At 40.6% G+C, this 16,412-nt stretch overlaps 1 protein-coding gene across 5 annotated transcripts in view; it reads right to left on the bottom strand.

Annotated features, from left to right (window-relative positions):
* Window positions 1–16,412, bottom strand: part of LOC134349225 (uncharacterized) — a 155,789-nt gene that overhangs the window by 60,614 nt on the left and 78,763 nt on the right. For all 5 annotated transcript variants that reach the window (XM_063053236.1, XM_063053233.1, XM_063053232.1 and 2 more), the window contains one exon: window positions 6,370–6,548. In XM_063053236.1, coding sequence (XP_062909306.1) covers window positions 6,370–6,548 — 179 coding nt within the window. The remainder of the gene's footprint in view (window positions 1–6,369; window positions 6,549–16,412) is intronic.

The following is a 16,412-nucleotide window of genomic DNA, read 5'->3' as shown; positions in this document are numbered from 1 at the left end:
GGGGACTTCAATCAGGATTGTTTGAAAAAATCTCCGCCCAATTATTATTAACATATAACCTGCAGTATCAGGGCTCACAAGTCACTCGGCCACTGCTATACTACAACTAGGAATACCTACCATTCCTTGCCTAGATGGCATATCAGGAAATCTGATCATTTGGCTGTCCTCCTCCTACCTGCATACAAGCAGAGGCTAAAGAGCAAGGCTCCAGAGTTAAGGACAACAAAGAGGTGGTCGTGGTAGGTAGAGAAGGGTCTGTGTGATTGCTTTGAGTTATTGGACTGAGTCATGTTCAAGGACTCATCAGTATCTGAATGAATACACCAGTATTGTTAAAGACTTTATAAAAACAGTCATAGATGTGTGTGTCCCAACAAAATCATTCAGTCTTTCCCAAACAGAAGCCCTGGATGAACCATGAGATCCCCAGTTTGCTGAGGGCCAGATCAGTGGCATTCATTTCTGGTGAGCAAGTAGAATACAAGAAGCCCAGGTATGATCTCCAAAATTTCTTCTCATTTATGAAGAGGCAACTCCAGACCAAACTTGAATCACTGAATGATGCTTGAAAACGGTGGCAGGACTTGAATGCTACCACCATCTACAAAGTGAAACCAAGCGACATAGGAGTCAATGAGGTTTAACCCCCGGAGGAACTCAATGCCTTTGAAAATCACTTTGAGCATCAAAACATGGAAGCACCTTCATGAGTTCTCACAGTCTTTGATGATCCTGTGATTTCAGTCTCTGAGGCTGACATAAGAGCATCCTTCAAGAGGGTGAACACACAGAAAACATTTTGTCCAGACCGGATACTTGGCTGAGTATGAAATAACTGTGCTGATCAACTGTCTGGAGTGTTCACTGATATCTTTAACCTCTCGCTTCAGCAGTCTGAAGTACCCAGCTGCTTCAAGAGGGCTTCGATTATACCGGAGCCTAATATAACGTGGTAACAATGACTATTGTTCAGTAGTACATACATACACTGTGATAAAGTGCTTTGAGAGGTTGGTGATGAAAGATACCAATTCCTGCCTGAGAAGTGACTTGGATCCTCTCCAAGTTGTCTACTGTCACAACAGGTGAACGACAGAGACCATTTCACTGGCTCTTCACTCAACCCTGGAACATCTGACAGTGAAGGTGCATCCAGTATATCAGGATGATTTTCATTGATCACAGTTTAGCAGTCAATACTGTCATTCCTCGAAAACTAATCAACAAGCTTCAAGACTGACCCCCTTCTGCAAATGGCACCTCGATTTCCCTTCTTACAGACCCCAGTCAGTTTGGATTGGCAACAACATCTCCTCTACAATCTCTATCAGTACAGGTGTACCTCAAGATTGTGCATTTAGCCCCCTGCTCTACTCACTTTATAATTAAGGCAGTTCCAATTCCATGGTTAAGTTTGTTGACGACTCCATTGTCATTCACAGGAGGTGACAAATCAGCATATAGGAGGAAGTCTGAAAATCAGGATGAATTGTGCCACAACAACAACCTCTCATTCAACATCAGCAAGACCAAGGATTGAGTTCAGAAGGAGGAAACAGGAGGTCTATGAGCCAGTCCTTATTAAGGGATCAGAGGTGGATATGGTCAGCAACTTTAAATTCCTCTGTGTTATTATTTCAGAAGATTAGTCCTGGGTCCAGCACATAAGTGCGATTATGAAGAGAGCACGACAGTGCTTTCACTTTCTTAGAAGGTTGTGAAAATCGGCATGTCATCTAAAACCTTGACAAATTTCTGTAGATGTGCAATTGAGGGTATACTAACTGGTTGCATCAAGGCCTGGTGTGGAATCACCAATGCCTTTGAATGGAAATTCCTACAAAAAAAGTGGTGTATATTGCCCGGTCCATCATGGATAAAGCCCTCTCCACCATTGAGCACATATACATGGAATGCTGACGCAGGAAAGCTGGACCCCTACCACCCAGGCTCTGCTCTCGTATTGCTGATGCCATCAGGAAGAAGGTACAGGAGCCTCAGGACCCACATCACCAACTTCAGGAACAGTTATTAACCCTCAACCAGCAGGTTCTCAAACTAGAGGGGATAACTTCACTCAAATTCACTCAACCCATCACTGAACTGTTTGCACAACCTATGGTTGACTTTAAAGGACTCTTCATCTCATATTTTGAAGTTGCTTATTTATTTATTACTATTTTTTAAATCTCAACTCAGGCTGGTAAAACCTAAGGTACTGGCATATCCAGCACACTCACTGCTCAATTGCTAGGAATTTTCAAACTATTCTAAAAGTGTTTAATATTGTGGCTTTCTGGAGATTTACCCAAATATTGCTGAAAAGGACAAATTGTTTAATTGTGTAGTGACTTTAGGATGATACCAGTGGTAGATAATACCATTGCAACAATATATACCCTGTTCATATTCCATAGGCTTTCTGTTTCCTCTTTTAATTCAGCATCTTCCTGGTGTTTTTTACTTATTGATTTCTGTACGATATGTGTGTTTGGAATGACTATATCTATTAAGTATCACGGTCTATCACGGGCTCCTCTACTGTAAAGATGAAGCCACACTCAGGTTGGAGGAACAACACCTTATATTCTGTCTGGGTAGCCTCCAACCTGATGGTGTGAACATTGACTTCTCTAACTTCCGCTAATGCCGCACTTCCCCCTCGTACCCCATCCGTTATTTATTTTTATACACACATTCTTTCTCTCACACTCTTTTTTCTCCCTCTGTCCTCCTGACTATATCCCTTGCCCATCCTCTGAGTTTCCCTCCCCCCTGTCTTTCTCCCTGGGCCTCCTGTCCCATGATCCTCTCATATCCCCTTTTCCAATCACCTGTCCAGCTCTTGGCTCCATTCCTCCCCCTCCTGTCTTCTCCCATCATTTTGGATCTCCCCCTCCCCCTCCCACTTTCAAATCTCTTACTAATTCTTCCTTCAGTTAGTCCTGACGAAGGGTCTCGGCCTGAAACGTCGACTGTACCTCTTCCTAGAGATGCTGCCTGGCCTGCTGCGTTCACCAGCAACTTTGATGTGTGTTGCTTGAACTTCCAGCATCTGCAGAATTTCTGTTGTTTGCATATCTATTAAGTAAGTTGTTTTTGGTTGTTTATCCTGTAATATTACATCCAGAGAGCTGTTATAAATTGTCCTTTCTGTAATAATGGATTGGTCATAATACAAGTTGTAAGACTCTGACTCTAAAACTGGATCAGGCTTGTATTTATAGTAAGGTATGGTATCTTTTGTGAGTTTATATTTTAAAGCAAGATTTTGGTGAATGATGTTTGCCACTTGATTGTGTCTGTGTATGTAGTCAGTTTGTATTAAACTGCTGCAGGAATCCTGTAATGTGTTGGATTCTTCCTAGTTTCTTTTGGCATTCTCTGAATTCATTTTTCCTTAATTTGTTGGTCTTTTATCATGTATTTTTGATCTTTTTTTGTGTTAGCTACTTGATCTTGTATTGCCACAAGGAGCCCCTCTGTTTCTGGGAAGAGTTGTCCCCAACTCTGAGCCAGGCATCCAATGCTTCCTTGTCAACATCGAGTCTGCTCAGATCGTGGGGTGGGGATGTCTTCCATGGAGGGTCACACTCTTCCATTGGTTAGCTTTTACTTCAGCAGTGATAATTTTTTCATTTTTCTGTGGTTTGCTTTCATTGTAGTTTAGTGGTATGCACTTGGGTCAGAATTTGCATATGCTCACATGGAGTGCTGAATCCTGTTTTTGTTGATGAAACCTTATTGGTAGAAGTTTTATCTGACTGTTTTGTAATTTTTTTTGTCATTCTTCTTCCTCCTCTGTCCTAGGTAGTGTGTTCAAGTGTACATAGTGTTTTCTAAAATTTTCATTTCAGTTCTTATTTTTCTAAGGAAATTTTCCAGATTGGTTTCAGACCAAAATATTATGCCAAGATAATATATTAACATGGATATAGTGAAAGTGTTTATTGCCTTTGTTATATTTTTAGTATAGAGCTCTGTTAGGCAGATGTTCTTAAGCCTTGAAGTAAATTCTGTCGAGAGTTTTCTACTTATCACACTACGATGTATTTTCTTTGTGTTTTGATACCCCAGATAACTTAAATATTTCATATTCATCCATTGTTTGTATTATATTCTGCTGCCCTGTTTTGTATTCTATTAACTCTATTGTATCTTTTGTTTAATGTCCTGCCCTTATCCAGTCCAAAGTTCAAGTTATAATCCATTTGGTTGTCTCTGATTTGATTCTCTCTTTTTGTCTGATTCAGTAGAGAGTGGGTTTAAAGCTAGACAAAACAGTAGTGAGCTTCGAGAGTTGCCCTAGAAAATGCCTTATTTTGATAATAGTGATTGTTTTCTTTAGGTTGTTAATAGATAGGGTAATTATAGTTTGCCAATGCTTCATCAGATGTTGTATGAGTATTGGGTGTAGCTTATATACATATATGAACTTTGATAATAAATTCACTTTGAAGTTTGTACTTTGGACCTTGATATAATAATGGCTGAGGAGATTTAGGCCCCTGGTGGAGACATACTAGTAGTATTTTGGTAACACTCTTGAAGTTAGTCTGTTTGAAGTCAGCAGTAGTGATGAAGAGAGCCTTAGGTTATCCTGCTTCAAGGCTGTTTACCACAAAAGTATGGTTCATTGAGTGCAGGCTTGATGTCTGCCTGGGGTGGATTATAGACTGCCAACAGAATAGCTGAAGTAAACTCCTATGGCAGGTTGCATGGCTTGCTCTTCACACTGAATGATTCATGCTAGTGTTCAGGAATTCACCAGGGTCATCACTTCCAAGATCACGAGGTGATGGTTAGGAAGCAAACCCCTCTGCCTTTAACTTTGCCTCGGGATACCATATGGTCCATTTTGGTGAAGTCCTCAGGCAGTATGGTGTAGTGAGGTGAAGCATGTGCAAGCCATGGGAATTATGCCAATTTACAAACAAAAAGTCTGAATTTCTGGAGCTAACATCCAAATTCTATGCATTATGATTGTTTGCAAAGTCTAGCTTGTTATGATTGAAAACTACATTTGTTAATTGTCACGTAGTAGACATAAAATATGTACTTGATGATTTAAATGTCTTTTCCCAGTTATTATTTTTTAATTCAAGTTTCAGAACTTTTAATTCAACTGCACACTGAAATGAAATGTGCATCTGAACTTCAAACATTATTAAGTATATCTTCAATAACTACACAAGTTTCATACATTTCTGAAATCACATTCTCAGTCTTTGAATTTTACAGTTCAGGACACCAAATAGCAGAATTTTGACTTTCTAAGTCTACTGAAAATCTCAAGTTAGAAGTTAGAAGCAAAACATTGTAATGAGATACTTGTTGATTGATTGAAAAGCCACATTTAATGATCAGAATAAATTAAATCAATCGATTAGACTCCGAAATCACTATGGGACTTCATGCATATGAATCACTGTTTTTTAGAACATACAGCAGCAAACAGTACAGGACACAAACAGGCACTTCAACCAACAATGTTCTGTCAAACATTTTACATTAGTAATGAAATGTCCAACGACTCTAATCCTTCCTGCCTACACAAATCCCATATCCTTTCATTTCCTCCACATTCATGTACCTATCTGTGAGCTTCTTGAATGACTTTTGTACTTACTTCCACCCCCGGCAGCACATCCAGGCAGCCACCAATCTCTGTGTAAAAAATCTTGGCCTACACAGCTCCTTTGATCATACCCCCTCTCATCTTAAATGCATGCCCAGTGGTATTTCAAACCTGGGAATTAGCTCTATCTATGTCTCTCAAGTACTTATCAGATCTCCCCTCAGCCTCTACCACTCCAGAGAAAACAACCCACATTTAACCAAGGAGTAATTGAGGCCAAGGTCCTGAAGCTCATTGATTCGTTTTGAGGTGATGACAGTATTGAATACTAAGCTGAAAAGAGCATCCTGATGTATGAGTCTTTGCTGTCTAGATGTTACAGGATTGAGCGAATAAAATCAAATATTTTAATGTTTATATAGTTTTTGACTGTTTCTAAATGGCAGATATTCAGAAACAACAAAAAAGAAACAGTTTCAGCTTTGAAAAATGGCAAAGATGTGATGGAGTTATGCCATCTCTCAATGGCTACCAAAGGAATTTCTTAGGCTGAGTTTATCTTGGCTGTCGTTGTCAATCAATTACTTTATTCTAAGCCATGTTGCTGCTCAGGGCTTTCCAGGATGAACTGCTGCACCATTATGCTGACTTTACAGCTACAACACCATCATTTTTCAAAAAATCATGATAATATTTTATCTACTGTCCCCATGTCCAGCTATATATAAACTCGACATAAATGCAAGAGAACTCCATGCACAATTGTTTTGACAGAGCATGATACTTACTGTTTACTGTATCTTTGATGTTGATTTTATTTTTATCATTTTCAGCATCTACAGAAGGTAGATTAGTTGAGTCATGTCTGATTTCCAAGCATTGGTCTGGATCTGTGTCTGACCCATTGTGCTGAATGGGGACTCTGAGAGTCAGCTGACTGGTTGCTGCTTCCAATGCTGGGAGTGATCTGTGGACATAAAGTAAAAGGAATTTAGCAATAGTGTGAAATTGAAATGTAATGTAATGTAAGGGATTGAAATCTAAATATTTGGTTTATATAGATACTGACAAATAGATTCCTTTAATCTCAGCCTTAGTCCAAACAATACAAAATTTCATTTATTATGTCTGAAACACTTAAAAATGAGAAAATCTGTTTCCCCTCCAGTATACAGTATTGTGCAAAATTCTAAGGCATCCTAGATTTTTATTTGGTTTCAGATGGTATAGCCTCCACATTGTCGGGGATTACCTGGAGAGACAGAAGCAAGCAAGACAGTCAAACTCTGCAGAATAACTGTGGCAAGTTCTCCAAGGAACCTGATAAAACTACATGACAGAGAATTGATGCAGTTTTAATGGCAGGGGGTGGCCTTATCAAATATTGATCTGATTTAGTTTTCTGCTGTTTACTGTTCTTTATAGTATTTTTTTATATTTAGAAAGCTTTAATTTCATTATTTTTTAAAGCACCTTTGCTTTGTAGCATTTTTTTTTAACAAATGCCTAAAACATTTGCACAGTACTGTAATTCAAGTGTGCAGAAGTACAGATATATTGGAGTAAGCAATTTGATTCAGGGATAAATTTTTGATTGTCAAAAAAAAGCTGGAGAGAGAGAAGAGTGCAATTCAGTTTGCACATGTAATATATGGCCAGCTTCTAATAACTGATAGAACTATTGCAATACTCGAGGCAGAAGTACAAATGCAAGAGATTCTAAGTGTTGGAAAGCTTGAGCAACAGAAACAACCTGCTGGAAGAATTCAGCAAGGCAGGCAGCATCTATGAATGAGAATAAACAGTCAACATTTCAGGCCAAGAACCTTCATCAGGACTAGAAATGATCAAGGCAGAAGCCAGAATAAGAACTTCAGGAGAGGGTAGGTGATAGGTGAGACCAGGTAGCTGGGTGGGGGAAGAGGGTTGAAATAAGAAGCAGGGAGGGGAGAGGTGGATGCAGAAGGGGTCGTAGAAGAAATAATTTAATAGGTGAAGACAGTTGACCAGGGAAGAGAGGGATAGAAGAGGGGCACCAGAGAGAGATGATAGGCAGGTGAGGAGAGGGAAAGGGATTAGAGGGGAGCTGGAATGGGGAATGGGAAAGGAGAGAAGGGAGAAATTATGAAAGTTTGCTCATGCCTTGAGTTTGGAGACTACCAGAGAGAATATGAAGTATCGCTCCTCCAGCCTGAGTTTGGCCTCATCATGCTGCAGAGGAGGCCATGGAGGGACATGTCACAAGGGGAATGGGAAGTCAAATTGAAGGGTTGGCCATCAGGAGATCCCACCTTTTGTGGCAGACAAGGTGAAAGTGCACACAAAGCAGTCCTCCAATTTGCATTGGGTATCACAAGGGGCCACAGCAGGAGCATTGGATACAATAAACAACTCCAAAAGACTCGCAAGAGACGCACCATCTCAGCTGGAAGCTCTCCTTTCCCTTCCCCCACCATCTTATTCTAGTTTTTACCCCCTTCTTTTCTCATCTCGATGAAAGGTCTCAGCCTGAAACATCAACTGTTTACTTGCTTCCATAGATGCTGCCTGACCTACTGAGTTCCTCCAGCAGTTTGTGAGGTGAAAGTAGGTTTGGCAGTGAATGAAAGGTACTAAAAGGCACCTGGAGAAGAGGTTGAAAACTATAAAAGCTGAAAACTAAACCCAACTGAAGTTGTTTAGTGTGCCTTCATCAAACAGATTTAAACTAAGATATAAAAAAACTGATCTTTGATATGTAACTAGTTTGAAAGGATTTGAGATAATCTATTAATGGTGTTATATGGCATTAACCTAGATCACAGAAACAGGCCAAACAATGGGACAAATATCATTGTTATACATAAGTTGATTTTGTCCTTAAAGTTGGAAAATATTAACTCACCTGATGTGGTAAGCATACAACCATTGTGATGTAATGAATGGCATCCAAGCCACACAAGACTAATGAGAACAATTAACAGGTGAAGAAACAGAGGAAATTAGTTCTGCCATCTTATATACACACATCAGATTTTGTACTTAGTGGTACTATGGGGCTTGTTCATATGTAGTGGTGTTGGGGCTTCAAAGCAGGGGACAGCTTGTAACGAAAATCGGTGTGCGAGATTCATTGGACACAAGATGGAGGGAAATGAGAAGGGTACATTTGAAGTAGGTATTACTGAACACATGTCTATAAAGAGCATAAACAGATTCAATCAACAGTATTTCCGTGAAAAATTATTGGAAAAAATGAGTGGCATATTAATAACTGAATTAAAAATAAAGCTAATGAGGATCCAAAAAGAAATATCATCCCAAACCAATCTTTTTAACAACTTTGGAATCTGAGGTCTATAATTTTGTAAGTGCAAGAGCATCTGTTATTTCAGCTGTCTCAGCTGTCCCTAGACTACCTCACTCCAACCAATCCCTCACATTATTCCCACCATTTATCATCTTTATAACATCTATCCGCCTGCAATCCCCACATTGTCTGTCTCCTCCTCACATCTTTCTTTACTTCTGTGCTTCCAGCATTCCCTCCGATGCCTATTGAAAGCTTGACTGATTTACTGGTAGGCCCATTGCATGTCTTCCATGCTATGTTTTGTAACTCCAAAACATTAAACTAATTAAAAGAAAGACACAGGAGTCTGAAATGTGAGTCTAACTTTATGTTCACTTTAAATGAGGCACAACTGTATCTCTTTGTATCTCATGATGTATGCAATTCATACATTTTTACATATAATCTATAATTAGGTGAACAAGAATGCTTTATCAATATTATTCATATACTACTGAAATATTACCTATACAACACTCCTCCCTGCTTAGCTATAGACTCCAACTCAACAGAGATTGAATTGAATTTCAATTGAATTGAATTGACTTTATTACTTATATCCTTCATATACATGAGGAGTAAAAATCTTTATGTGACGTCTCTGTCTAACTGTGCAATGTGCAATTTATAGTAATTTATAATTAATAGTATGTACAACAGGACAGTTAATATAACATAGAAATACAGTTGTGTCAGCATGAATTAATTAGTCTGATGGCCTGGTGGAAGAAGCTGTCCTGGAGCCTGTTGGTCCTGGGTTTTAATGCTGCGGTACAGTTTCCCAGATGGTAGCAGCTGGAACAGTTTGTGGTTGGGGTGACTCGGGTCCCCCGCGATCCTTCAGGCCCTTTTCACACACCTGTCCGTGTAATTGTGCTGAATAGTGGGAAGTTCACATCTACAGATGTGCTGGGCCGTCCACACCACTCTCTGCAGAGTCCTGCGATTGAGGGAAATACAGTTCCCATACCAGGCAGTGATGTAGTCAGTCAGGATGCTCTCAGTTGTGCCCCTATAGAAAGTTCTTAGGATTTGGGGGCCCATACCAAACTTCTTCAACTGCCTGATGTGAAAGAGGCACTATTGTGCATTTTTAATTACACAGTCAGTATGTACAGACCATGTGAGTTCCTCGGTGATGTTTATGCTGAGGAATTTAAAGCTGTTCACCCTCTCAACTCCAGATGTCAATGGAGGCCAGCCTGTCTCCATTCCTCCTGCAGTCCACAACCAGCTCAGCATCTCAACTATATACATTCTGTACAATATAATACAACTGCTATACAGACATTCACAGCATAGTAATTTTTAAAATTGTCCCATTCAGGCCTAATGATTTAATCACAGTGGAGGCTTTCTTACCCTCGAAAGATAATGTCTTTCCCAACAACGGGAACACTGCTTGACAGATGAGAATTGGGACTGTGAAACAATCTCAGGTTCTGGGGCCTCTGTGGTGGTTGTAGGAGTTGACTCTGAGACAGTAGGAAGTAGGTCTGACACAGGTAGCCATCTTTCTTCTCTAGAACTTGATCCCATTCTCCTTAACTGATCAATGTGTTGTCTCCAGATGATATCAAATGCAATCTTCACTGTGTTGGAGAGTGGTCCAGTTCTGTCCTTAATTGTTCCAAGAACACCTCTGTTGTCCCTCGCAGGACTGCTTGTCCAGGAGTGAGAAGCCCTCAATTTGTCTCAGCTAGTTGTCCTACATACTCCTCTGAGATTGGCTTTGAGGAGATCCAGGTGTGAAAGCAAGGGACAACGCAGTAACAGCTCAGCTTGTCACAAAGGGGGGTGCTGGGAGTAAGGGCGGACCCAAATGTAAGACACAAACACATCTAGTGAGATTGACTTAAATTGAGTTTATTGCTCGTTATAAGGAGAGCAAAGCAGAAGCGAGAATAGTATACTGGACAAGGACTCAGGCTGGGACCAAGGGTCTGGGCTAGGACTCGGAATCACGGACCTCCAGGGCCAGGACTTGATACTTGGAGCCGCCAGGGCCAGGAACTCTTCTTATTCACGGGATAGACTCATACACAGGACATAAAACACTGAGCCGGGAATCCTCCCGAGACACAGGATGGAGTCGGGACTCTTCTTGACACAGGGTCAGGACCCTTCCAGGGTATAGGGCCGGGACCCCCTTTAGACGCACGACATGGATACGGAGACCACACAACGATGGACAGAACTATAACTGGGCTCAAGTACGCTCCAAGCCGCTATGAGCTCTTGACTCACTCCCAGCGGATTAACTTTGACTGACCCGTACTGACAAGGGAAGGCGACTTGCTGGCACTTGCTTCGGGAGGAGACTAGGCTTGCTCCAGCCAGATGACATTGGCTCGCAGTACCTACAGTGACTTTGTTAACGCTCTCACACCGAACGACTGAAAGCAGGCGACTATAGACTGCCGGTTCAGCCGAGAGTAAATTGCCTCCAATTACCAAGCCCGAGGGACACGGGAAAACAGAGAACTAAAGGGAAACAGGGAGTCAACGGTCTGGATCGTAACACAAACAAAGTAAATTTAAAGGGAACCCGATCCGGACCATGACACAGCTAGTGAGTTTTTGGTTGTAGGTGTGCTGCACTGTGATATGCAAGGAGGAAGTTGGCAAGCTCCTGATTCAGTGTCAGTGTAATGTATTCTGTTGACATTTCTTGCAGTGATTTCTTTAGAATCTAACCAAACCATTTCGCCAAGCCATTTGTAGCTGGGTGGTAAGGTACAGATGTCATATTAGATTAGATTAGATTATGAGGACACGCAGTCCTCTTTTATTGTCATTTAGTAAGGCATGCATTAAGAAATGATACAATGTTCCTCCAGTATGATATTATAGAAACACAAGACAAATCAAGACTGAAAAAACGGACAAAAACCACATGATTATAACATATAGTTACAAGAGTGCAAAGCAATAGCGTAATTTGATACCGTAATATGTCTTATTCCTTTCATTTTAAGGAATGACTGAATCTCTTTCGCAGCAAGCTGTGGTCCATTCTCATTGATGAAGTGTCCCGGAACACCAGTCCTTGAGAAGAGGCTTCTCAACGCATCAACAGTCTGGAAGGCTATAGTGGAGGTGATTAGGAACACCTTTGGCCAAGGGATTTGTGCCTGTGAATGGTCCAGCAAACTCTGCATGAATTCGATGCAGGCCATTCCCAGGGATGTAGGGGTGCTGGTTGTGGCATCTTTAGGATGTGTTGGCATTATGAACTTTGCATGACGAGCTGCTCGATCTGCTGATTATTCCCAGACCACCAGACAAAGGTTTGAGCTAATGCTTTCATTTTGACCATGACGAGATTATTGGCATGAGGCTCATCCAGTACTTCAGATCTCAGCTTGAATGGTACAATAACTCTCTCACAGTCTTCACTAAAGTCAATTTCATCCTGGAGTTGGTAACAAATGGGAGAACTGCAGTTTCTGATGCACATTTCAGCCATTCTGGGTGGCCATGTAGACCTAAGGCAGTGTTACTCTTTGTATCATCTCTGCTGTAATAGGGAGACTTTTGATTTGCATTAGGGAGAATATGTCATGCGGAGTGTCCTTTTTAAGATGTTTTCCAGTATTTCTTTTTCCAAGGGTAAGCAGGACAATCCATCAAAATTTCCATGATTAGTTGTCCTCTTGAATTCAGTCTTGTAATTGGGTCCTCCAAGAAACAGAGCCCATCTCTGTGTTCATGCTGCTGCTTGTTAGTGGAACACACTTCTGTGGATTGAAAATGGACACTAGTGGTTGATGATCAGTAATGAGGGTAAATTCTTTCCCATACAAGTACTGGTTGAAACATTATACACTCCAAACCAGACTCAAGGCCTCTCTGTCAATCTGTGGGTAATTTTTCTCTGCAGCAGTAAGGCAACATTTTGCAAAGGATATGGGGTGTTTACTTCCATCACTCATAACATTTAATGTGACTGCACCTATACCGTAAGGTGACGGATCACAGGCAAGCTTCACTGGATGATATAGATCATAATGTGTGAGTACAGTGTCTGATGTCATCACTTCCTTTACCTTTTTGAAAGCCACCTCACACTTCTTTATCCATTGTTATTTGTTCTTGATCCGTAGGAATGATTTCAACGGATGGAGCACGGTAGTCAGGTTTGGCAGGAATCTGTTATAGCATTTGACAAATCCTAAAAAGGACTGCAATTTTGACATGTCCTTTGGTCTTGGGGCATCCACCACAGCTTGAATTTTCTCAGTACATTTGTGTATTCCTTGTTTGTCAATAGTGTGATCACAGTAATTGATGCTTGTTTAAAAGAATTCACACTTGTCGCGTTGTGCTCTGAGCTGATCGTCTTTTTAACACTGTCTTGAGGTTTTGGAGATGTTCCTTGTCATCCTTACTGCTACCAATGATACCATCCAGATAACTCTGAGCGCCTGGACAATCTTGTAGCACCTAGTCCTTAGCTTTCTGCCAGAGTGCAAGTGCAGATGCTACTCCAAATAGCAATAAATCCCTTTATGAGCGTTTATGGTGAGAAACACTTTGGACTCTTCTTCTAATGCCATCTTTAGATAGGCCTCAGCTAAGTCCATTTTGCTGAAGTGTTTCCCTCCACAAAGGTTTGCAAAGATATCCTCCATCTTGGGCAGAGGGTATTGATCTACTTTCAGTACTGGCTTGATGGTGACCTTAAAATCACCACAGATCCTGTCAGACTCATTCTTCTTGGCTATTGGCTTTGCCTATGGGCTCCACTCAATCTTGGAAACAATTTCTTCAGCCTCCAGCTGATCTAGCTCACTGGCTACTTTATCAAAGATAGTACAAGGAACCCCCTGCCACAACGGTAACACAATTTGTTCAGTGAAGCAGATTTCTGTTTTGTGTTGCAATTCTTTTCATGCTCACTCTCATTTCTGACTGCAATGCAGTTGCATCTCTGTCTCCTGGTTCCATTGATACAGCAATTTCAACTGCTTTTTAAAATTTAAGTTGTGCTCAGTTAGGAGCCATTTTTGAATGCTTTCTTGTAATATTCCACAAACTAAATGATCTCACAGTGCATCATTAAGCCAGTTATTGAACTGTATATGTTCAGACAATCTCTTCAATTCAGCCATGTATACTGAAATGGTCTTCCCTTCCTTTGGATTCCACTTCCAAAACCTAAAGCATTCGGCAACCAACAAGACTTCAGTTCTAAATATTCCTTAACAACAGGAATTCTGCAGATGCTGGAAATTCAAGCAACACACATCAAAGTTGCTGGTGAATGCAGCAGGCCAGGCAGCATCTCTAGGAAGAGGTACAGTCGACGTTTTAGGCCGAGACCCTTCGTAAGGACTAAGTCCTGACGAAGGGTCTCGGCCTGAAATGTCGACTGTACCTCTTCCTAGAGATGCTGCCTGGCTTGCTGCGTTCGCCAGCAACCTAAATATTCCTTTGTTACTTTGACACTATCAGCAAAGCTCATTCAGCTGGTTTGGTTGGACCAGTCAAACTTCTGAGCGAACTGTATGTCTTTAAATCCAATACATTCAGCAAAACTGGTACTTGTTTCTCATTGGCAATTCTATTTGCTTTAAAATACTGCTCAATCTGTTCAGTACATAATGTCCAGTTATCTGTTGTGTAATCAAATGCATGCATCTTTCCATATAGACAGATATATCTGCTCTTTTTTCACGATTATTTTCACCCAGTACAGTACTCCCTGTTTATGAACACATGCATTTTTCCATTTCCCGCATTTTTCGTTTTTTTAACTCTATCTTTTCTTCCCTTCCAAAGAACACATACTGTGCTGCTTTTTTAAAAACTTGATCATCTCACTGCTCTTCAACAGGTAGGTAGTCAGCTTGGGTTTGTATTAAAAGTACCTCATCACCGCTGTTATGTTTTGTAACTCCAAAACATTAAACCAATTAAAAGTCAGACACAAGAGTCTGAAATGTGAATGTAACTTTGTGTTTACATTAAGTGAGTTCTGACCATATCAGATGGTAGCGTCATGGTGTATGCATTTGACGTATTTTTACATATAACCAGTAATGAATTATCTAAATGACAAAGAATGCATAATCCAACAAGATATTTACAATATTATTCAAAAACCTCAGAAATATTAAATAGACAACATTCCCCACCTGAGATTTAGCTGGCCTAAAATCAGCCAGATTTTCAGTAAAAAGCAGATGAAAAGAATTTTTCTTGGCATTTTTGGGTTGTCAGATCTCTTCCCCATTTCCCCAGAAAGATGGGGTCCCACCTAATCCAATTCAAAGTTTTAGGTATTCATGAAAAATCTGGAAATGAATAGGAAAAGGAATGAAGGAAAGAAAAAAAAACTACTGAGAGTTCAACATGTTACAGGTGAGATTACTGAGAGAGGTTCGTCAGGACTCAGCGACCTGGACTTAGAAACATAATGTAAATCGAAATGAACAGGAAGGAAGTGGAATGAAATCTTTTGAGACTTCATGCAAGATATGTTGAAAAGATTGCAAAATGTCAATTAACGTTCAATTATGTAAACAAAACAATCAGACAGTAATCAGAAAGTGTCATGATCAACTCACACACTGCTCAGGTCAGATCACAGTTCACATATTCTAATGAAACAGAGGGTAGACATTCTTGTGCTGGAGATGAGAGCACTGTGAGGTTAATAGTGAGGCAGGAAGAGTCAGAGGGTTCATGTAGCAGGATTCCCAGCAAGTATGGGAATAAGAAGGCAGAAAAAAATCATTGTAAACTAGTAACAGCAGATACAACCTAATATACCATAAGTGCCAGATGAGGATGATAATGGTATAAGGCTAGTTGGAATGAAAGTGAAAGGTGTAGGGAAGGTACCAGATCATGATGTGGGAGAGGGGGTGAGGGAGAGCCAGAGCAGTGGAAAGCATTATCAGGAGGGGAATGTTGCAAAAAACTGGGGTCTAAATTGTGACGGTGGTAGTGCGGGGGGTGGTGGAATTGTTAGCTGAGCAGGTCTTCGCTATGATCAGTGAATGGGGTGAGGGGAATGAATCAAGATGGAGGATGCAAGTGGAATTCACATTAAAGTGGACAGGTTAGAACTGTGAAACAAATGGGTAGTGAGGAGCATCTGAGACATGTCCCTATTCCAGAATAGGGACTTGTAGAGCGTGGGGATGAAATCCATGATGTGATCACTCTGATCTGGAAAGTGACGAGAGCAGCCTAAGGGATCAACTAACAACTTGAGCTATATACCCCTAAGGTTTCCTTCTGAAATTCAGGGAGTTCGATTTGTCTTCTTCATCTGACCTGTGTGAAGTTTAAAAACAGGCCAAGAGAAGAAGAAAAAATTGTGAAATTTATCCTTGCTCAATGTTTGGATTCCAGTCAGCAGAATAGCATGGATATCCCTAACGATGAGATTGTAAATAATGTTCATTTTACAGGAAGTGATTTTTATGTGCAGAATGTCCCCTTTCTGTAATAGGAAAGAGCTTGTTCAATGCTTGAATTGCCTCTAGA

Source organism: Mobula hypostoma, chromosome 7, assembly GCF_963921235.1.
Source record: "Mobula hypostoma chromosome 7, sMobHyp1.1, whole genome shotgun sequence".
Lineage (NCBI taxonomy): Eukaryota > Metazoa > Chordata > Chondrichthyes > Myliobatiformes > Myliobatidae > Mobula > Mobula hypostoma.
This window is presented reverse-complemented; position numbering and strand designations above follow the sequence as displayed.